The following is a 24,160-nucleotide window of genomic DNA, read 5'->3' as shown; positions in this document are numbered from 1 at the left end:
GGATCATACTCAGCGTCATTTGATATTTTATGTGGGATGAGGCAGGGCTGCCCTCCCCGCTGTTATTTGCTCTTTATATAGAGCCGTTTATACGTACCCTACAAGCTGACAAACATATCAAATCATTAAGGACTACTTTTAGTATTTTAAAGATAACAGCGTATGCAGATGATTTGGCAATTTTTCTACTAACCCTGTAGAAGCTGTTGAGAGTGCTGCAACCAAATTCGGATTAGCTTCGGGATATAAACTAAATATTAACAAAACACAGGGGCTCATTAATATTTAACCCAGCTCTCCAATTTTGGGGAGTTGTACAACAGCTATGTATTTGGGGGTCAAGGTCTCTGCTAAAGTAGGCCAATAACATCTTTATACTATACTCCTTAATTAGCCGAAACTGTTAAAATTCTAAAAAAATGGCATAAACTTTCTTTAAGGTTTTTGGGGAGATGCAATTTAATAAAGATGAAAATACTCCCCAAATTTCTAGATTTGTTTAAATCTATTCCCTTAAATATTCCTAATATTTTTTTTTTTAAATTGAATGGAGTCCTGAGTAGTTTTATCTGGGGCTTTAAGAGGGCTTGGCGGGCTAGTGACTTGCTTAAATCACCCTACAAACAAGGTGGCCTTGGTTTATCAGACTTTAGATTTTATTTTTGGGCAGCGTTCGCCGAACGCTTCCCTAGTCTTCTGGGGATCAATCAGAAAGATTTCCCTTAGATAGACTGATTTTGGGTGATGATAGTTTATTTTTTCTATATTGCATTAACGATCCAAACTATTTTAAACGTGTCAAGTTTAAGACAGTTAGAGACAGTGTTTTGATATGGCGGGCTATGTCTGCCAAAAGTAATTTGTCGTTCATCCACACCAAGCTCCGACTCTGGGGAAATCCAAGCTTCCTGAAATGTTTCAAGATTATAGAGGTAGATCGTGGTCTAAGTATGGGATTTTATGTTTGGGCGATATGTACGAGGCAAGAGGAATTAAATCATTTGAAGTTCTACAACTTCAATATAAACTGCCTACTAACCTCCTGTTCAAATATCTACAGATAAGGGATTATCTAGAGGAGAATGTGGACTCTATAATGGTTACTTAATTGTTGATCTTCTATATGGGGAGAAAATGAAATCTCTCATAGGCAACATGTATAAATTGCTGACTAGCTTCAAAGCAAATGGGTGTGTAAAATTAGCAGCACAACGGAGCCAAACGCTGAATTTGGCAATAACATCTGGTATGATCACTCAGGCTTTGGGCAATATTGCTGACTCAGTCCATTCTGTGAGTCTGCAATTACAACAATTTCGTACAATCGGTATGTTGTATTATACACCTGAAAGGATCAATAGATTGGCAGGAGGTAATAGTGGCGGGGAAAAGACTAAATGCCCTAAATCTGGGACTCAGGCTGCAAATCTAATGCATATGTTCATAGAATGTTCGAAATTTCAATCTTATTGGCAGAAGATTGGTCAAGTGTTCTATAGTAAACTTGGAGTGGGTCCTACATTTACGGCTTTAGAAATTGTTAGGTTATAAGGTAGATAAACCAGCTTTGGCACAGTCTTTTTCAATCATGATGGTTGCTGCTAGGTTGGCTAGCGCTCGGATGTGGGTCTCCCCGCTGCTCCAAACTATTTGTGACTGGTGGTCTATTATTAAAGGAACTTATGACATAGAATTCGCCCGGGCCAAGGCTAGGGGTATAGGCTCTATGGTCAAGAATGAGAACATTTGGGGTCCTATGGATCTTGCGATATAGTCTATCCTAGATAGAGAAACTAATTTTTATTTTTTAAATATTGGAATGTCCCAGAACAGGTACACAAGTTGACGATTATGATTATTTTTTAAATATTTGGATATGTTTAAGTTATTCTTATGATGATTATACGTATGGTTTTTTAATTTATGTTATGAACTGATGTATATTACCCTTATGTCAATAAAAAAATGTTTAAAAAAAAAGAATAGTGGGCGATATCTACTTAAGAGATACCTCCCGCTGAAACCAAAGAAAGAGATATGACATTAAACATGAAATAAAATGCATTGCTATCAAGTAGTTCTATGCTGACAATTTGTAGCTTGATATTGATTTAACATCTGCCGCTGTACAGTCAAATAAAAAAAACAGCAATATTTGTAATGTAGCAAATAATAAATAATTAATATATTTAAAAAACAAATTATTTTCTAGGACATGCATTTCTATGGACTGACAACTGTCATGGAAAGAATAATAGCCTAATTGTATCAGGCACTGCTTCTCAGTTGGCACAGTTTGTCTTTTGTTCATTCTTTCTGTTGGTGAAAACCTTTCTGGATGGCACATACTTAAGGTGCAGAAGTAGATAAATAATGCCTTTTTTTGTTCTCTGCACCTGCAAGTATCAGAATGTTCCTTGAGTTTTCCTTCAGAAATCTGTGTGAAACCTATGTATTACTAACTAATTTATTCAGAAACTGATGTAAAACACAGTCCAACCTTATTTCCTCCACAATTTGTAGAAGGAGGAGGCACCCTCACCACCACATCCCATTAGAATATACTTGTTAGCTTGCTTTTTGTAATGTGGGCATGGTATTTTTGCCATGTCTTCTTCAGCTACAAAGACCACCTCCTCTAGACCGTCTCAGTTTTAGCAGGCGATGAAATCAAGGTATAGGTAGCAACGCTGATTTAAAGAACGTCCAATTTGGTGAAAGGGATGCAGGACTTGAACCCAGGCCACCTAGCTACTAAGATTTATCTAATCTCTTTTCGTTGTCAGTAGTGAAAAGATGGCACCACTCTAGGTTAACTACTGTTAAAAAAGCAAAATACAGGCTTAGAAAAAGGTTCAAGGAGAAAGGAACTCCAGTTTTAATCCAGTGGTGAAGGTAGTAATGATAAAACGTCACTTCTTGTTGGATTAACTTATTTGCATTTGTGCATCCCTTTCACAGTAGTCATCTAAAGATGATTTTCTTGGGGAACATAGTTTACAACAAAACTTTTACCACGCACTACCATTACAACGCAGGAATTACAACGAAAGTCGTTACAACTTTCGCTGGAGGGCGCTGTTGGATAGGGAATAGTTTAATTTTCTATCCAACACCTTCCCTACTATCCACGGGGACTGGAGTTGGAATAGAAAATTAAACTATTCCACTATCCAGAGCCCCACAACGCAAGTCGTAACAACTTGCGTTGTAATACCTGCGTTGTAAAGGCATGCGTGGTAAAAGCATGCGTTGAAACGTCATACAACCGATTTTCTTAAAGGATACATTGATTTACGTATTTTGTTTTCAGTTCAGTGCACACTACGCCGGACCACTAAGCCTCATTTTGTAAATCAATAACACCAAACAGTTAAATGCAGCTTTAACTGTTCCACTTGGTACAGCTCTTCCTTCTTAGGTCCTATTGATGTCTACATGGCTCTCCAGGTGGTGTGTGCATGCCCCTCCTCCACCTTGGAGTTTAGGTGGTCTTTCCAGTTCCATGTAGGAGAATGTCTCTCATTGCTCCCATCAAGATTTGTTTGTATCTTTCTCCCCTCACAAGAGAAGTGATGTTCATGCTTACTAAAACTGTCACTCTTACAACTGAACATATGTACCTGTTTGGAGTTTTTTGTGCCACTGAAACCGTGTTTAATATTAGGGGGTCCATTGTAGTGGGATGTTGGGTGGCAGGGTGATATAGGCCCGCCCCCCAGTGTACCTTGCAGGGGGCCCCCTGAGTTTTCATCACGCTACTTGTCAGGGGAAGCGATTGGAGTGAAGAAAACACAAACTCAGACCAGAAGTGACATATCTTCAAACACAAAAACACAAAATGCAGACAATAGTTACATCTTGAAAAAGCTCAAATACCTCCCTGGTAAGGGCAAACCATATGCTGGCTACATTCAACACCTATACTTTCAAATGCTAAGTCGGAACTAGCACTTTTTATTGGTTGGGATGTATATATATAATTAGGACTTCTGGTTTTCAGATAAAGCCAAATATAACTGTTGAACACCACTTAAGGTAATACTTAATTTTGAGAAGAATCCAGAACAATAACCGATTTTTCTGCTCTTTTGCTTCTTTGGAGTCCTATGGTGCCAAAGCTGTACTTGTGCAGCGACTTCCTGTAAGCACTTTCCAGTGATGGATGTTTTCTCTATGACCACTTAAAGCCATGGTAGACCATTTATTATATACTCACTAAAGGGTCAACTAGGAGCCTTATACCACCTGAAAATAGACAACAGTACTGCTCCAATATGAATTATAACACACACTATGTACGTGGGTGGGTGTAAAAAGAAGGACAGATAGAACACGAGTGGAGCACTATGCTGTTCGTACGAGAACCCTCACTCACCCGAAGGTGACATGCTTCAGCATTGGGGTCCTGCCACACACACTGTGACCACAGGGAACCCAGTGTGGGCTACAACTCTCCAAGGGGATGAGCAGAGATGTTTTCTACTCAAGATGAACTATGCCAATGAATTGAGTAAGGGGCAGATTGTAGAACTATCACAAAAGAACCAACAATAGCGGCCTGACTGGGGCTTCAGAATGAGTTACATGAGTAAAGTGTTTTATATAAACAACATCACTCCTTTGTTAAGACAGAGAAGGATTTTGCCTATACTGTTGACGACTGAGGTCGCCCCATGCTGGAATTCCGACCAGCTGATTCCTGTTTACCTCTTGCGAGAGACGACTCCCAGCTCTCCGCCAAGACAGGCTCCCTGATGACACTTACCAACAGGTAATAGGGGACTTAGATCACCCTACTGGGATTCTGGCAGATTCATCCACCGTAGACACAATAGGATAGGTAGCTCTAGGTAGGAGCACAAAATATAGCAGTACTTGTATACGAGCATATATCTATAACAGCACAATGGTTGGATTTCTTAATTTTCTTTACCCTTCTTGTGAGGCTCATCACACTGTTCTATTTCATTCTATTAATAATTGCAGCACATATATTTTACACAAGTCATAATGCTTCAATAAATATTTAAATGACAAATTGTGTATTTCTTGCATCTCTCTTTGGGTATGCATGAGTTACCAAACAAAAGGGTTCTAAATATGTTCCCACTATTTCCTTGGGGAGTCAGGTTTGTTGTTTTCTGAGGTTGCACATTGCACCTGTTACCTTGCCAGCATAAGGGTACAGATGGTGCACTGTGAGCTAGCAGGACTAAGGCCAACATATCCTGATTGTATGCATAGAAACACTGCACACTTTTGACATTTATGTTGTCCAACAAACCCACAGTTTTACTGAGAAGGTATGAACCGTATAACACCATGTCAAAATGAAACTTAGAATTGACTGTGCCAAATCAAGGCTTGACACTTAGCAACATCAGAATGGATGTCAAAATTAATTACACCTACTCTGTATTGTACTGTGTTCTAGTTGTGGAAACTTTTTTTTTCTAACATATGCAAGGTTAAAAGAGATATGGTAATGATAGAATGTGGTAATGATTATGTTACTGTACTCAAATATCTAGTTGTGACCTAACCTTGCATATGTTCAACGTTAGAAATAAAGGAACAAGACATATACCTACCATAATGCAATTTTAACAGAAAATAGAGAGACCCTAGCAATTTTTAACACACCAAAAAATGTCCAAGCATTTAGTGTGAGCTCTTCTAGTACCAGGATGGTGTTGAAGGATTAGGCCAAATGATGCAGCATGTTACTCTGAATGCTTGAGGGTTTACTTCTTTACTACAAAGAAAGTTCCATAACTAGAATATAGTACACAACAGAGTATGCATACTGGCACGGAACATACAGTGTTGCAAGGAATGCATATGTTACTTTCCCTTCCACCAGAGACTATTTACTTATTTAAACAAATCTTTAAAATAATCTTATGTAAGAATGATGAATTAGAGACATGAGCAAGTTATTCTGGCAAATTATTTAAGATGTTTAAATAAGTAAATACATTATTCTTTGTGGTGCATAGATTTTGGATTTGATCATATTTGAGATTGTTGTGTCTTCCCTGAAAACATTGTAATGTTCTATTTAGACAACAATAAACACTTTAACCGCACTTAATAGGAACCTTTTGAGATATTGATTTGTGCCTGTTCTTTCCACAAGACATACAAATAAATGCCTTTTGCACTTCTCACACATTCCCAGCAGGAGTGTAGTCCTTTTCTGCTTCTAAATAAAACAAAGGCCTCCCATAGTTGGTACAAAAATAATTTAGTATTCCTCGTACTGGTTTTTCAGGTAAACACAAAACCATCAGGCACAGCCCAATAATGTAAAATAAGCGTAGTCACAGAGTGAAATGCTGTTACCAAAGGACCTAACAGGATGCATAATAATTCCTAAGGATGCTTCTCTCCTATGACCAGGTAGAGTAGATATAGATCCAGATCAAACAATAACAATATATTTAGTAGTCCAGTCCCTTCTTGGAATCTCAAGATAAAGAATGAGGCAGTGTGACGCTGGCTTGCAATAGCAGAGCACCAAAAATCCCACATTATATATACACACCATGTCCTAAGTAGCCAATCTTTATTCAGCCAATATTTGCCATTTGTATTTCTCCATCCGTACACATCCTTCAAATGGGGTAGGATCAAACGCTGGAAAGAGAATTTTGAATGCTGGGAAATAATTCCAGCCTGGAGCAGAGGGAAATATTGATAGGTGACTTGAAAGAGAAAAGTCAAGGATAGGGTAAAAAGAAGGGAGTTTAGCACAGGCCAGAAAGAATGTAGAAAAGGAAACAGGAATAAATGAGGGAAGGATGAAAATAAAAGCAACAGTATTTATAAGCCCTGAAAAAACACCAACTCCGTGATTTTGTTTACAGAACAAAAACAACTAAAGACTGACAACCACTGATGCTCACAATTTTGGAAAAGACTGAAAAACCCAACCAAAATGCAACGACTAGAAACAGATAAAAGAAAAGTATATATATAATAACAATACTGGCTATACATTGGATTGTATGTATTTGCCAGTTACATAATAACTAGTGCTTTAATGCGAGCTCTAAAAATATGAATAAAGGCAAATTATCGTGATTGTTATAAAGTTTGTTCAAAAACGTAGCAATGCAATTTCTAAAGAGGATGCTATTGGTTATCATTATTTTGGAATTTCCTACAACAGCTTGACAAACTTTATATTTGAAAAATGATGCCAGCATTAGTCAAGGATGAGGAAGTTAAAGGGAAAAGGAAACATGCCTTGCCTGTGGGAAGACTGTAATCCAAGTACGGAACTAAAGGGGAATATGTCAATTTCATGTAGCGTTTTCTTAAGTACCCTCAATCATAAGTCAACTACTGTTAAGGAAATGGTTCAAAGAGTTTGACAATTCAAGAAAAAAAGGCAGCAGACCTTTCCATCTATGCACCACGATCTGAAATAAGCCCATATCGATCTGGAGCCCCCCCCCCCGCTGCTACACTTGAGACAAGGGTTGAAGACTCACCTCTTCAGAGAAAACTACATCACAATGCATTTAAAGTCCTAAAACCAGATTCCTCTCCTAAACCTCGGTGATTTTAAGCTTGTTCTTGACCCTAAACAGAATTCTGATGCCTTTTGGGTATGTTTGCGGTATAGAAATACCAAATATATACATACATACATACATACATACATACATACATACATTATGCATACAGTAGCACAGTGTTACTGCGTGATGTGGCCCTCTCATGCCCAAGTGTCTCAAAAACTCTTACACTCTTAGGACTAAAACTGTGTTCATATTCCCAACAGTCCTGTCCTTGAGGGATGTACACCTCATTGTACTAAGCTAGGGTATAGCTGTACAACCAGATTTGAAAGTTCCTAGTCTTTCTCCACAAAGGAAATCCCTACTCACTGGACATGCCTTCATTTACGATTGCCAATTTAAAGTTGTTGTGCACTTTTACCAAGCACAGAGTGGATTCCAGTTCCAGGTTGATAGAGTTTTGGCCAGCTAGTCTTACAGAATTGTTTGAAAAATGTTATCTTCCTCCTGAGATATTTGGAATCTTCTTCCTACCTCAAGGGAACGTAGACAATGCCTACGAACTAAAATAAAGGCAGAGTTGCTGAATCAAAAAAAAATATTTCTGGAATTTATGTTGATTTCTTATTGAAATGATTTATAGAGAAGACTACACCTGTTGCAGTTCCTTAATTTTATTGAACTTTTACCATTTTCTCATTTGGTATGGCTGGGAATATCCCCTTTTGGGGCCTGTGGCATTTTTTGGCAGGAAAAGAGATATGATGAAGTACCAATGTCTGCGTTTATTAAAAGGCTAGAGGTTTAGTCTGGCCTGAGAGGGCAAGACAAGCATTCATGCTCACTTATGGAGTACAAACCACTTCTCTCCCTGCTTTGGCCAGCCCCACCCCGAGAGCCACTGACTTCAATAGGAAAAATAAAATAATAATAACAATACATTATTATTTTCTTTTTTCTTTTGAGCAGAGGGGCAACGCCTCTCCACCTTAGCAGAGGGGCAGCCACTTCAATAGGCTTAGTAGTCCCTCCTTAGTACCAACATTTCTATTTTTGAAACCTCCCATGAGGACACGCCCTGTTACATGTGTTGTTTCCCGGTAAGCTCTGATTACAGCCTCCAAGCGGTATTTTCCTAAATAGCTTTGTCCTGTCTACTGTTGCAGGCAGGACACGCTGTAACTCATTGCTTATTTTTTTTCTCTCATTTAGTCAGCTCAGCACACTTCAAGTATAATGGCGGCCATGCTTTTCTTTTGTTATTTATTGGCTGAACGCGGCTGCATGCCTTTTTTTATGTTTGTTTTTGTTTTGTTTTTACAATGGAGGCACCCGTGCTTTATCTTTAAACATCTTAAGCTAAACTGCGAGTGCAGCAATTGCTTTAAAAATAAACAAATATAAATACAAAATCTGTTAGTTTACGTTTGAAGCAATTGCGGCACCCACACTTTAGCTTAAGATGTTCAAAGCTAAAGTGAGGGTGTCGCCATTGTAACAAAAGTAAATACATTTTTTAAAAAGCGTTTGCCTGCCATTTTTTTTCTATTTGCTTATTTTTTTGTAACAATTGCGGCACCCGCGCTTTCGTTTTCAACAACTTAAGCTCCAGAGCGGGTGCCGCGATTGCTCCAAAAGGAATGAAATAGAAAAAAAAGTTTTTTCTCTTTCTTTCCTTATTAATCTATTGCGGCACCTGCACGTTAGTTTACGATGTTTAAAGCTAAAGTGCGCGTGCCACAAAGGTCTTGCATTTGCAAGAGTTTAAGCTATTGGCATTGTAAATAAACACATGAATGGAAGGTATTATCATTTACAATGCCAATAGCTCAGACTCTCACAAATGCGAGACCTATTGCAAATGCTTATTACTCCTGTCGTCATGCTTTTGTAGGTGTTACGTCTGATGAATTTTGTACTGAATCTTAACAACATTATATTCGCAAAAAACTGCTTATCAGATTCTCTCTGGCACACTTTGATAATTACCTTTTTATTGTTTCATGTCGACATGTTTCAATGATGTTGGACCTCAAAAACGTATGTTGTTCTATTGCACATATTGTTCATGGAACAAGGTACTGTTAAAAATAATTTGTCCTTAACTTGAAGAAATTTGTCTTTATGCATGATCACTTATATTAACATTCCTTTATTATCTCTTAAAGGTCCATTGTTAGCCATTTCAATGACTAAAGAAGTTGACGAGTCAATATCAGAAAAGTATGCAGACACCATTGAAACAGATAATGAAAGCCCAATATTGACAGCAAAGCAGATCAATATGATAAAAGACATGATTCAGGATGCGGCGGAAGATGTCAGGTAGCGCAGAAAATGTGACACCTTAAAAGCAAATTTATTAAAGGTTACTGAAATTAGAATACACAAATGTTTCATGGGAAAATAACATCACTTGTATAAAGGAATCTATCTGATAGTAAGCCAGGAAAGGGGAAGCCTCCAGGACCTGGTTGACCGCAAACAAAGTTCCGAGGCACTGTGGAAAAGGCGTACTAGGAATTAGATTCCCGCAGGAGGAGGGATGTATGTGTCCCTCCATGAGAGAGAGAAGCACTAGACATGGTTTGCCAGTGCCAGCTCTTTGCACATACTTAATGTGAGTTTTTGGAATTGTTAAGGATATCTTCAGGGGTATAATGAGGTTAAAATAATCTCTTTGCGATTTGTTGATTCCATTATTCCCTTGGCATTATTTCACCACCTGTTTATACTCTCTGGCATTGAGCTAATTTTCCGATATTTGCTATGATTCCGTAATCAGATTTTAGCTGCACGAAGAGTACTAATCTGACCAGAAAGAAAAACCTGGCAAATGAAACACATCATTCTGAGGGACTGAACCGGTAAGCGTCCACCTAATCTACCACTGCTGCCACTGCCATGAGCTGCAGAAGTGCTAGCAGCAAGAACGCTGTCAGCAGCTTAATGCTTACACTGGCAGCACCCTTAAGGCATGTGCAGAATTAGCTTTGCTAACACCTGCAGGTGATGCATGATACCCAGAAGAGGCTAGACTTTCTAAAACTCTGACAAATACTAGCAGTATGACCACAGCTATCATCAGCCGCTGTGCCACAGCACTCCCACTCACCCCTGAATGCTATGTCCAATAGCAAGCAATTGTGTTGTCCTCATTACCAACTCCAATGCACTTATTATGCATTATATGCATTTTGGCAGCAATAATGTCCTTCAGTCAATAACCTGTGTGGGGCCTTACCCTGCTGCTGCCCGTTGTCCATGATTATGCTTACGTGAGGTACAAAGATGAAACAAATAAGAACGAAGAGCAGCTCACCCAAAATGAGAGCTGATTCATTCCCCTTTTCAGCAGTAGAGCGCTATCAAAATCTTGATAAATATTTGGAGTTTCTTAAACACTTTTGCCACTCTTCGTGCAATTTCCAACCCGCAACAAATATAGACCTTCCTGGGTGTTCTGTAAGAGGTTTTTAGCGTCTTAATTGATTTATTCAGCAGCTGTGCAAGCAAGTTGTTTTTTTACTGGTTTGCAACGTGTTACATTTAAGATTTTCATGTATAAAAATCACACCTCCACAAATGGAGTAAATACTTGTGGCAAAAAGGAAATATTAGAGCATACTTATCTTTTTAAATGATATTATATACTAGCCTGTTGGCTCGAAGTGTAGCCAGCTGATATCCTCATCGAAGAAAGGTAGTGAAGGGGCGTGGAGAGACAATAACGTTCGTCTCAGCGCCTACTTTGAAAGCCACACTTCTTTGGCTAGAGCGTCTGTCCACATACAATGTGGTTCAAATATTAACCCCTTGCATGCGGCAGCGATTCTGCGCCTGTGCGGCAAAATCGCAAGTGGGCGGGTTCATGACGGCCCCCAGCCGTCATCAGCACACGAGCACCGCGGTGCAAGACGGACGGGGGCCGTCATCAGCATGCAAGGGGTTAAATGTGAACGCTTAAGTCTTAATGATTGTGACATTCATAAAATCTTTTTTATTCAGAGTTCCAGCATCCGAATGCTCTGAAAGTTTGTACGCAAAACAATCTTGTTTGTGGGTGCAGACACATTTTCAGAGCATTTCTACAAAGATACTTGTTTGTGGCTATTCACAAATCGTTTTACTGTCCATTTCCACCCAGAGAATGTTCGGAGGTTTCCTTCAGTTCAGGGCATGAGTAAAAATTTATTCCAGTGTGAAATTGGTTGGGATCTAGAAGAAGGTGTTTGTCCGAAGGAAACATTATTTCCCTATGTAGAAAAAAGTGCAATTTAGCTCATTGAAAGACATTCATTTTTACTTGTACAATTGCATTCCTTGATTGAATGAGCAAACAAAATGTGTTTGAGTACACTCCACCTTCGGAGGAGTATTCTTGAATGACAAATCGGATCATCATAGAGGAACATGCTTGAAATATAAGATTATTCTTGCTTGTGCATCTGTAGTTAGTATTACACTGACATAGTAGTTGACCGGAGAATTTTAACTGTACTTATTGACTCTGGAACAAGGACCATGATAATGGAGGATTTATTTAAAGATAAATCGGAAGGAAAACAGCTAAAACTACCTCACAGATGTCCTATATCAGATGAAGGAAAGAAATCGGGCTCGTGTTTTTTTTTTTTTTTGCTCTACAAATTTGAAAGAGAAAAATAATATCAGAAAGATGTATGTGGCCAAAAGGTACTTCACTTTTTGGGGATACCACCAAGGTTGAGGAGGAATAACTCTAAGGCCTGGAAAAGAAATCTAAGTCTCATTGGTAGCTGAAGAAATACAACCCTCAGTTACCAATGGGCGGAGTCTGTCATAACTGTTTTTAGCAACAGACACAAAAAATCAAAGGTTTCAAACCCAAAATCCACAACATAGGATGAGTTAGACCTGAAAAACATGTATTAAAAAACGTACCTTTCATTGGCAGAGTAGATTTGGCTGACATTCGTAAGAGAATGTGTGACGATGATGTTTTAGAGCCAGTGGAATTATCTCTGTAATCATCCCCATTATTCATAGCACAAAAGAAAAATGGGCAATTGAGAATTTGCATCAACCTTAGGAGTTTGAATAAGGAAACATGGTTTGACTCGCACCCTATCACATAGAAGACATTACATTATATGAAGGTGCTAGAGTTTTCAGCAAGCTCAATCTGGCATTTACTTATTAAACATACTGCCTATGCATTTTTATAGCTTTCATTTCTCCAGTGGGAACGTTCCAGTTCAAAAGGATGCCTTTTTTGGTTAGCGTCTGCTGCATCTGAATTCCAGCTGGTTATACAAAGTGTTTTCCAGGGTTTGAATGGTGTAGTTACTTTTCAGGATTAAATCCTTATAGCAGCGCAAGTCAGTCAGGAACACAATATGTTGAAGGGAATGCTTCTGAGGAGACTAGAACATCGAAGAACAAGAAGGCATAGTTGCTAATAATGGAAAATATACATTCTCAAAAAATCTATAAAGTATTTGGCACAACTAATTTCTCAACAAGTGGTGGAGCCACAATCTGGATTAGTAGAAGCCATCACAAAGGCACCAAAACCTAATTACAAAAATTAAGTACCTTCTTTTCTAGGTGTATGTGAGTTATAATCAAATTTTAGTCAAAATTGTTCTTCAAAAGTAGAAGATTTAAGAAGCTGATTTAAGAAAATATGACATTCAAGTGGAAAGAAAATTGTGAATTCGATTTGAATGCACTGAAAAAAGAATTTTCTTTCTGCCAAGGTGCTTGTACCTTTTGATTCTACCAAAGAATACATAATTTCAGTTGATACAAGAAAACAGTGATTTGGATGCTATAATATAGCAAACATCTATAAAGTATTTGGCACAACTAATTTCTCAACAAGTGGTGGAGCCACAATCTGGATTAGTAGAAGCCATCACAAAGGCACCAAAACCTAATTACAAAAATCAAGTACCTTCTTTTCTAGGTGTATGTGAGTTATAATCAAATTTTAGTCAAAATTGTGCTTCAAAAGTAGAAGATTTAAGAAGCTGATTTAAGAAAATATGACATTTAAGTGGAAAGAAAAATGTGAATTCGATTTGAATGCACTGAAAGAAGAATTTTCTTTCTGCCAAGGTGCTTGTACCTTTTGATTCTACCAAAGAATACATCATTTCAGTTGATGCAAGAAAACAGTGATTTGGATGCTATAATATAGCAAAAAAAGCAGTGAAGGTGAAAGAACTGTAGGTTTCCTTCCAAGGGGACATAAGGATAGCGAAAAAAAAGTTACTAGCATGATGTTGCTCTGTGGAATGGTATTTTGCGTTGGACAGGAAATTCCCCCTCATGGCTCACCACAAAACACTTGTAAATATTGTAGATGGTTGCCTGATCAAAGATCACACCCTCAGGAGTGTGAGGCTGTGCTCAAAGTTACTACAGTACAATTTTGAGGTACATCATGTTGCCTGAGGTAGAAGTATTAGAGCAAATTATCTATCTAGGTCATATGTTCCCCCATGTATACACAGCGTTCAAGACGATGAGGAAAGCAAACAATGCCTAATTGCTGCAATTAATGTGCATTGTGGGAAAGATTTTTTGGGGGAAGAATGATTGGAGTCATTAACAAAGGAGGACGATGTATTGTTTGTTCAGAAATGTGTCATTGAAGGTTTACAAAAATAAGTCACTAGGCTAAAATGCAATCCTAGTTTAAGGTAGCTGACAACTTGTCCCTAGAAACAAAATGTTAGTGAATGGAGATAAGATGGTTCCTCCAACTGTTTTACGGGACAGGATAATTTGTGCGGGACAAAAACAACATTTGGGCCAAACCAGCACAAAGAGGGAAAATACACTATGGGCCTTATTACAACTACGGGGGGCCATGGAACTGCCGTAGTCTCGGTGGCGGCATGACTACCGCCACTGTGTGGGACGGCCCACAGTATTATAAGTGTGGTGGTTGGACCACCACTGCTACTGCCATGGATCAAGGAACCTGTGGCAGTCTGGCAGTGGCTCCTGGCCAAAGTATGCTGGTGGTGCTGCAGTGGCATCGCTTAGCATATTTTGAGTTACCTCACAGCCACCCACTTCATGGCAGTCGCACCGCCATGAAAATGGTGGTGGTGAGGCAACAAAGGGGACCCTACAGGGCCCCCTTGTGCCTCAGTGCCTGGGGTGCATGCAGGAGGGTGCATGTAGTGCCGCCCGCTAAATCTGCACCCCCAGTTCCTGCACACTGGGCAGGAAGGTGCAGGCGACGCTCTAAGAGCAATGGTCTGCCTGTTTGGCTCTTTAAGGACTCCAACAGACTGCCACTTTCGGACTGCTGATAGACCACCCGCCAGACCAAGAGAAAACTCCTGATCTGGTGGGCGGTACAACCACAGGTTGCACCGTCTGCTGTAGGACCTCCAAACTCGTAATAAGGCCCTCAGTATTTTGCTGGCTTAGCATTGATGCAGACATTACCTAAGCAGTAAGATCTACATTAATTTGCTCCAGCAGTGATAAGTGCCAACAACGGAGTCCTTGCCAGCCTTCGAGTACTTCATCTATTGTTTTATTAATTTAGTATTGCTGTTAATATTTATGATTTCATGGAGAGAGATATGTGCTAATGTATCTTTAAGTACAATGGGGCATTCTCCATCCAAATCCCATGGAATATGATCAGTCAGGAATGTTCCAGGCAGTTTGTCTCCTGGTGCTGTCTGGGCTGGTGGTGAATACATCTTGCTCTTCTATATCTATCTGTGTGAGAAATCATCATTACCTTTGTCCCTCTAGGTTTATTGATTATATTTTCCTTATGGCCTCCCACGTCCTATTCTAAAGGAGATCCACATTTTCATCTACTTAGGTGCCTCAATTTCCAGCATCCTACTTCATCTATTTGCAGCTCAAAGTTATAGGTGCTTGTTGAGCCCTTTGTTTTCCTTCATTTTTGTACAAATTATGGATTTCTACTGGGACATGTAAGGTTCCTCTTAGCATTGGTTGCCGTTACTAGTTCAGATGATACAAGTTACTCATCCAAAGGATACCCTTCTCTTCGCCTCTCTGGTATTTGTGGCATTCAGCCATCCTCTCATGGAGTACATTACTGAAAATTGGATTCCAGCTATAATAGTGAGAGGTAGTCCAGGGCATGCTTTAAACCTTTTTTTTACCTGTTTTTGACAGGGTGCCAATCATCTTTATACTGTGGTTTGCCAGGAAGATCATATCAGTCTAGATAAAGTCAGACATAGGCTGATGGTCATGCAGTGAAAAAATATGAGGGTAAATATTTATCCATTTTTGCATGTGTCTGCTATAGTCATTGCTCTGGATTAAGGTCCTACAAATTAGAATGATAAACTACTGAATCCATCTTCTAATTGGTCATTTAAATTCATTTAACTATGCATTTATCCAATGCTTTTTTTCCGTGTCTGCTTTTTCATTGATAGCCACTAGGCCCAAAACTTTTACTCCTTACCAAAACGTGAAATATCTTCAATTTGAAACTAAGCTGCAGAATGATGCTATTCTTATGTATGATTTTTACACTCTTATTAAAGTCTTTAAAAAATCTTTAGGCTAGAATAAATCTTTCCTTCATTCTGACTTGATGAATTGTCAAGAAATATATACTCGGACAAAGGGAATGCATAAAAGGAAAGCTGGATTGTTATTGCATAACAAAAAGTATACAATATTTTAAATGTATCTGATGCATAGTTAAATACAGCTATAACCTCATACACATGGATCGATGTGCATTTTTTCTTGTCTGATGCATATAATCTGTGCTCATTACTTTTTTCGTTTCACATGAGTATTTGTAACCACCACACCTTATATTAGGTCCATGTTCTTATCCCATCATGTCAGATTTCCTGCCCCCTATGCTTGCCTCACTTCCTTTCCAGTCACTCGCTTTCATTTCCCTGAGAAATCTTCTCATCAGTTCTTGACCCACACAGTAATGCCCAAATGCATCTGGGTTTTATTTTCCTTATGGTGAGTGATCTATCGGGGGTTCTGCCAATCTTTTAATCATTTCTTCCAAGAGTATCAAATACTTGCCTCTCTTACATCTCTACTAACGTTTCTCATTGGGGATTCTTCAACTGGATCCATTCCATCATATCTTTTTCCCAGATAGTCTTAGTGGTTCTTTTGGAAGATAGACAATACATTGAAATGCGGTGTGTGAGACAATGAGTTCTGCCCTACTAATCCGCCGGAATGTTTCACTTTTAGATCACCCGGCTTTCGACCTTTTATTGTGAAGCCTCATAACCTATGACTCACCCACGGTAAACTCATGGTAAATGGACTGCGCGTGTTTACCACCAGTGTCTTGCTTTTAGGATAAAGCCACTGTGATGCAGCAAGGGCAAGGCATTTGGCTCGTTACATGTGTGAGGCTGCACATGGGAGACTCCTGTCGTGTGCAGCCCGGTAACTGCGCACAAGTACACTGGTGCAGAGGGAACTCGGCTGGATTGGATATTGACCTGGGGCAGGCCTCCTAAAGTTAGTGTAGACTCATAGGGAAAGTCTGTGGGGTTTTCAGTATTGTCTGTAGTGACACTCTATTATACACCTTTTTGGAGGGCTACCTTAGAGTGTAGCTTCACTTCCCTTTGGCTTGCAGAGACCAGTGACACCTCGAATTAGAGCATAACCTGTGTGGGAAAATCAAAAGCAACGGGCCCCAGATATCAATTCAATAACATTTTATTTCATGTTTATTCGGACCATTGGTCCACAAACAATACATATCTTAGTAAAAATACATCTAAAGGAACATTTCATTAAACACGCTAAAATACATCCTAAAAACATATTCAATATAAAAACCCACTGCCTTCACTCTTTGCATAAATTTCCCAATAGCAACGACAATATCTAAATGGGTCATTTCAGTCATCATGTTCACAGCCTGGCCCTTGTTTTAATGTCATATTTCTTAAATATTGGTTTTAAGAACATAATTCGTAAATCCAAGAACTTCTGACAATGTATTAAAATATGTAGCAGAAAACATTGGTGCCCAAAGTACAGGTGCATCTTCCCGTCTTATCAATCATTGCACACTTTACCAATTTGTTTATATAACAAGGGTTCACCCCAATTCTTACCCTCAAAACCTCACTTCGTAATCGGCAATCCGGTAACCTATCAATGTAGGGGAAGCATTGATCGTTTTTCCATGCCGCAGTCATAAAATTAACTGAGGTTTTATTTGCAAGATAATTTTGGTCCTGTGCATGAGATATTTCCTTCCCCAACGACCTAAGTATCTTCTTATCAATGTTAACCACAGAGATAGTGAGGCACACATTAACCTCCATCCTAAAACATAGCTCCGTCATAATCGCCCTAATCTCTCTTGCCCATTTTAGTTCGCTATTCTGTATTTTGTTTTTACACCATTGAGATATTTTGGTGTTTTCGTCTACTCCTAGGCATTGCCAGAAGCGGAGTAGGGCCATACCGGCTAGAATACCCCATGAAGTCAATCCTAGTTCCAGTCTTACATTCTGGACCATTGCTGACAAGGGAAGTGTAAATAACTTTTTTAGGTTTTTACCTTCCTTGACATCCCCGTCTTCCTTGCCGCTTAAATATAACAATTCTGCGCCATACAGAAATTGCGGGGGTACGATGGCCGAATAAGCTTTTAGCACTGGTCTATCTGACATAGCGCCATAGGCTTTATTAAACAATTTCAGACCGCTAATCGATGCAGAGGTTCTTGGTTTTGAGGCGTCTAGGTGAGTGTTCCATTTCATACTTTTCTCGAACCATAGCCCCAAGTATCTGTATTCAGTAACCGATTCCACTTTCTCTGTCCCTATCCACCATGAGAACCCAGTTTTCCTCCGGCCAAAGATCCAGGTTTTGGTCTTGTCCATATTAATCACAAGTTTTTTCCTAGGACAATAAGCTTTAAAAATATTCAGTTTCCTTTGCAGGCCAACTTCGGTCTGGTCCATAATCACCAGATCGTTGGCATAAAGTAAGCATGCAATATGCTTACCGTTTTGTTTCGGGCTTGCCCCAATGGTATTCCCCAAGGTCAATTGCAAATCTGCAAAAAACAAGGAAAACAGCAGGGGAGCCAATACACATCCCTGCCGTAGCCCATTTCCAATCTCTATTTTCCCAGATAGGCTACCATCTATATCTAAAATTATCTGGGCCCAGTTATTAGTATGGAGCATTTGGATCAGACATAGCAGATCATTTGGGATTCCATATCTAATTAGGGCCTCCCACAACAGCTCCAGGTCCACCAGATCGAAGGCTGCACGGAAGTCTACAAAACAACAAAATAAACTTCCCCATGTTTCTGTCGACTTCCTTGCTATGGCCCAAAGAGCAAAGCAATGGTCAATTGTGGAATGGCCAGCTTTAAACCCCCCTGTTCCGGGGGGATAATCTGATTTACCTCTGCCCAGTCTTTTAATAAATCCAGTATGGCTTTTGCAAATACTTTTTCCCCTATATCTAGGAGATTTATCAACCTATAATTTATCGGTATTTTATGATCACCCTTTTTATGTATTGGCCTTATAATTGCACCCTTCCTACTTTCTGGTACAATTCCCGTTTCCAAGATTACTTGGAAAATCTTTGCATAAAGCTCAGCCCACCATTCTGGTCTCGTTTTTATTATCACTGCCTGAAGGTTATCTGGGCCTGCAGCACGGGTAAGATTCAAGCTTGCTATGATTTTTTTTATATATCTTGGGGTAAAGTATTCCTTTATGTCATCCCTCACCTGTGGCCAGTCTTGGATCCTTGGCACTTCTTGTGTCAGCCATTTCACATAGATTTCTCCCAGGTGACCCACCCAGTCATCTTCAGGGACCATACAGTCGAAGGAACCTATTTTCCTACCCACACTTTCTTGGACTAATTTCCAAAAACCGTAAGCATCTCTGGTTTCAATTACCTCCAACATAATTGCCCAACACTTATCTTTATAAATTCTGTTTTTGTTCTGAATTAGTGTTTTATATTTTAACCTTAGTTGCCGGAGTGACTGATATAAATCCACCTAAAACATAGCCCTTAATCTTCTCTCCTTCTGTCTTATCTGTTCCTTGGCTACCCTGCAATCTTCGTCAAACCAGGTCTTCCTATTTTTATTAGTACTATGGCTCCCCAGCCCTGACTTTTTTGCCTTAAATTTCTTTTTTAGGGAGTCCGCCAGCTTACCTATGGTAGATTCAAACAAAGAAATTCCAACTTTAAGTTGAATTTCTTCAGTTGAGATTGTCTGCTGGATTAGCTTTAACTTTTCAATATATGCATCTGTTTTACAAGTTGTTAACCGTTTTGGATAGTCCAGTGCCTTTTCTCTATTTTTACTTCTTGGTATGTGTAGTTCTACCCTAAATGGAAAATGGTCACTACCTGTCATTTTCACCACCTCAAAGTTTTTAATTAGATCAAAGCACCATGCCTGGCAAAACACATAATCTATTGGGCAGAGTTGCTGGCCCCTCACAAAAGTCCGTCCCGCTTGCCAATCTAGCTGCAATCTCCCATTTGCACATACCATGCCCATTGACCCCATCAAATGAGTAAAAGTCTCGTCCTGCCGTGAGATCTCACCTCTTGGAAAGATGGCCACTTCAGTATTATAAGATTCTAAAAATTATTTGTACCAGCTATCCACCCTTCGGGGATCTAATCTATGATTGAAATCACCTACCACCAATACTATATCCTTCTGATGCTTTACACTAAAGGACTCTAAATCTTTACATTTTCCCAAGTTCACCCTATATTCGTGATCCTTTCCCTTCTGTATATATACATTTATGATACATATTCCATCATAACGGGGATCTATCTTCTGCAATAGAACCCTGCAGCCTAATGCCCACTCACAAAGTAGTTTTAACTTTTCAATCTTCCTAGCTATCTGTGAGGATCGGCGTTAGTTGACCCCCCCGATGGCCTCCCCAGGTTATTTTTCTTTGCTGCTTTGGAGTTTTGGGCAAATACTTCTGTAACTAAGGTTTCTAGGGTATCGTCACACAGCCACGTCTCCTGTAGGCACACAATGTCATTACTCTTTATAATTTTATCAAACTCAATCTGTGCTGATATTTTCTTGTACCCATTTATATTCCATGATAGAACTGATAGGCTGTGTGACGACCCAAGCTCCTAGTCGATTTCACTCAGAAATCCCTCCTCTTCATACTCTCTAAATTCTGGGGATGCTAGGGCGTTAAACTAATTTACGGCAAATATATCTTTTTCATATCTTGCAAATTCACTATCAGTTATAGTTATTGCAAGATCCTCCTTTTTATTCCAATTTGAGTCAATTAACCTTATTTGCGGTAACCCTAAGCCAGCATGGTTTATCAGGAAATACTGTCCCTGTATTTCCTCCTTTCTTACCAATCTGATCCCCTCCTTTTGAAGATCATTTTTCACTTTTTCTACTGCATCCTTCACCCAGGCAGAGTAAAAAAAGGACGTTGGTTTCTTTACCCCCTGTGCTACTTGTAACAAACCCTACTTCTCTAAGGTCCTCTGTGCCAATACTCCTGAGACTTGCACATTTTGCCATAGAGAATAGAAGTTGAGATCGATTTAATGGGTTTAGTTTTCTAACTTTTTTCCCGCTTTGCCATTACTATCAGTTTCTAGGTAAACCCATAGATCGGGAGTACATTCTTGCCTTACACCATAGGTACCATAGGTATCCCCCTTTAAACTAGGTTCTCTTCTCTTTATTATATAATCTCCCTTATCTTTTTCTATAGAGGCCTTGCTGCATCTAGGATTTCCAGATCTCGCTTGTGTCATTGTCCTCCTTTCTGTACTTTTCCCCTCTTTCCCCTCCATCTCACTCATTGTAGGTGCCAGACCTCTTTTCCTGATCTTTGGTCTTTCTGATCTTTTCCAATGTTCTTCACGTTCCACTAGGGGCTTTACCTTATTCTCCTTTGGTCTTTGCATTTTTCCCTCTCTTTACCTTCTTGTTCCATCTTTTCTCCTTTCCCTCTTCTCAGCTTCCTTACGTGATGTTTTATTAACCGTCTTTTTATGAAGGCGACCTCCCCTCCCCTTGACCCTTGGAATCCACTCATATAATGTCTCCTTTCATTCAATTTCTTCACAATCATTGGCTGCCTGGATATATATACAGATGTGTCCTATTTCTTTAAATTAGGAGCCCTTGACCCAGCTTCCTCCTCCTCTTTGCTACCTACCCCCTCCTGATCTCCACCAATCGGTTTAACTAAAATCGGCTTTAATCTTCTAATTTGAGTCAGCTCACCCAAAACTGCTTTAGACTGCTCCCCTTGAGTTTTTAAGAGATCATTATTTAATACAGAGACCTCTAGCAAGCCTTGCAGGGTTTTTGGAGGATCCACATAACCTCAAGCATGGAAGCACTCGAGGTTCCTGTAATCTCAAGCCCATACAGTGGGGAGTGCAATAGTTTGTTTCCTATACCAAAAGAGCAGTCCACACCCACATTCTCCTTAGGTTGGGTCATTGTTCCATTTAAGTCTTTTGAACGTATTTCTTTCTGCTTATGGTTACATCTTCGCCTTCATCCTCAATTTCACGTTCAAGTGACCACTGGAACATTCTTGGTGAAGAAGACAACCGTGGATTCAGCGGAACCCCAGATAAATTTAATATAGCCTGATTTAGAGAGGTTAAATCACCCTCGCCCATGGCCTCAGAGGTTGGGTATGCCATGGCACTTGCCTCCTTATTAGACACATCCTTCCCCTTAAAATGTCTTCCCAAGAATTCTTTAATCGAGTTAGATATTGATGAGCCACCCCTTATTATTTTTGGCTTCGCTGATTTAGGCGTTAATGACAAGGATTGTATATTTCTTGTAGCTTGTTTCTTCCTTCCAGCTGGCTCACTCAGCACCCCTTTGATTTGCCTACTCCACTCCCTTTCCCGGTCTCTGGAATGTTCTTCTCAGTCTTTTTTCAAGTTTTTGTAGTCTTACGAGCTCTTACTTTCACCGGTGCCATCTTTTTAAATTCTCTTCTTCGTTAGTCACCCACAGGGCTCGGGTCACCAAAGGTATGGCCTGGTTAGATGCTACTTCCCCATCCCAATGTCCAATGGGGATACACGGCTCCTTTTGCCAATCTCAATTTTACAGCTTGTACACTTAAAGCTTAAAGCTGCCGCTGACGTTTATAGGTAAAAATAATAACCTCAGTTATTGAAATAAGCAGCTCTTCCACATTTTAAATTTAATAGGGCAAACTGCTCTGCACTTACCTCTGTTCGACGGTCTACCGCTGCACACTTTCAACCCCTTGCCACCATCAGCAGATTATTTGTTCAGGTGCTGTCTCCAGCTCTACTCAGCTGGTATCAGGGAGCACACCTACAGACCAACGTTTACATAGGCATTAAATAGGCGTATTAAGGGCTGGTACCAGGTGCCTGCAAACTCTGCTTCTACTTCTCTGCCAAACCCTGGCAGAGACTGGTTCCCCCTCACAGACCGCACAGACTTTTCAAGACCTTCCACTGGGCGCCTCGGACCCTCTACGTGCCACGGGTCCTCTGCTCAGCTCAGTGTCTTGGACGGCGTTTTCCCCCAAAAGCTGCTACCAGTGCAGGATCCTCTGGGATCGGCGAGTGCGCGCATGCGCTTAGACGCAGTACGTCAAACGACCGACGTCTGCTCAGAGTGTGGCTTCCTCGAATGAAAGCCATACGCTGTGGAGTGTGTGCGGCAACCGGTATCCGGGAACAGAGGCTTAATGAGCCCCAGATATCAGCATGAGAAGGATTTTGACCCCCCCTTGCGATCTCTGAGCACGTGGAACTCTGCTGCCAAGCTGTTCTAAACCCCACAGGTGGGCCAGGGCCCGGGCGTTACCAAAGGAGAGGTCCACCAGTGTATATGCTAGGAAGGGGCATGCATGGGGCCCCCTCTGAAGTGCTCTATGTGCCTGGGGACCACATCCTTCAGGCCAGGTTCTTGATTGGGGCTTGGGACCCCAACTCCAGGCCCTGATTACTGTGGTGACAGGGGAAGCACTGTCACACTTCCCCTGAAGAAAAGTAAAAAGAGGTGGGCCTGAGATCCCAACTATAGGCCCGACAACGCTGCAGGAGACAAGAATGCTGACACACTCACCTCCCATCTGTGGTGCACCTCCCCGCTCCCTGTGTCTTGGGGAGCGGGCAGCCACCACTCCCAAAGGATTTAAGGAGTACTAAGTTGTGTGGCACTGAAAAAAAAAAGAAAGCCAGAATCTTCCCTGAATTTCAAGCACTCCCAAGGCTGGAGCATGTGCTGTTCAGCTGGGTGTGCAGCGCCCTCTAGGGCGAAGTCTATGGCTGCTATTACTGTGGCCTAAAGGTGTTTACAAAGAGTACTTGCTGCACAGTGCCCATTAGGGGCGAAAAAGGTGTTGAAAGTGCCCTCTTTGGTAACATGTATTGTGATCAAAATGTGATGCCTTCTAGGTGGTGATCAAAATCTGATGCCCTCTAGAGGCTATTTTTACAATTGCGTTTTGAATGCTTCAGATATACAGACTACACAGAGAGCCATGTGAAATTTATATTTTTCTTGTAAATGCTTTATTGAAATGATCATGTTGACAGTCACTCATGATCAAAGTACATAG

The 24,160-nt window shown here is 40.2% G+C and overlaps 1 protein-coding gene across 1 annotated transcript in view; it reads left to right on the top strand.

The window, feature by feature from the left end:
* LOC144821209 (protein NEDD1-like) overlaps window positions 1–24,160 on the top strand; it is a 752,172-nt gene that overhangs the window by 624,207 nt on the left and 103,805 nt on the right. The window contains exon 13 of the mRNA XM_078677987.1: window positions 9,701–9,857. Coding sequence (XP_078534113.1) covers window positions 9,701–9,857 — 157 coding nt within the window. The remainder of the gene's footprint in view (window positions 1–9,700; window positions 9,858–24,160) is intronic.

Source organism: Lissotriton helveticus, chromosome 1_1, assembly GCF_964261635.1.
Source record: "Lissotriton helveticus chromosome 1_1, aLisHel1.1, whole genome shotgun sequence".
Taxonomy (NCBI): Eukaryota; Metazoa; Chordata; class Amphibia; order Caudata; family Salamandridae; genus Lissotriton; species Lissotriton helveticus.
This window is presented reverse-complemented; position numbering and strand designations above follow the sequence as displayed.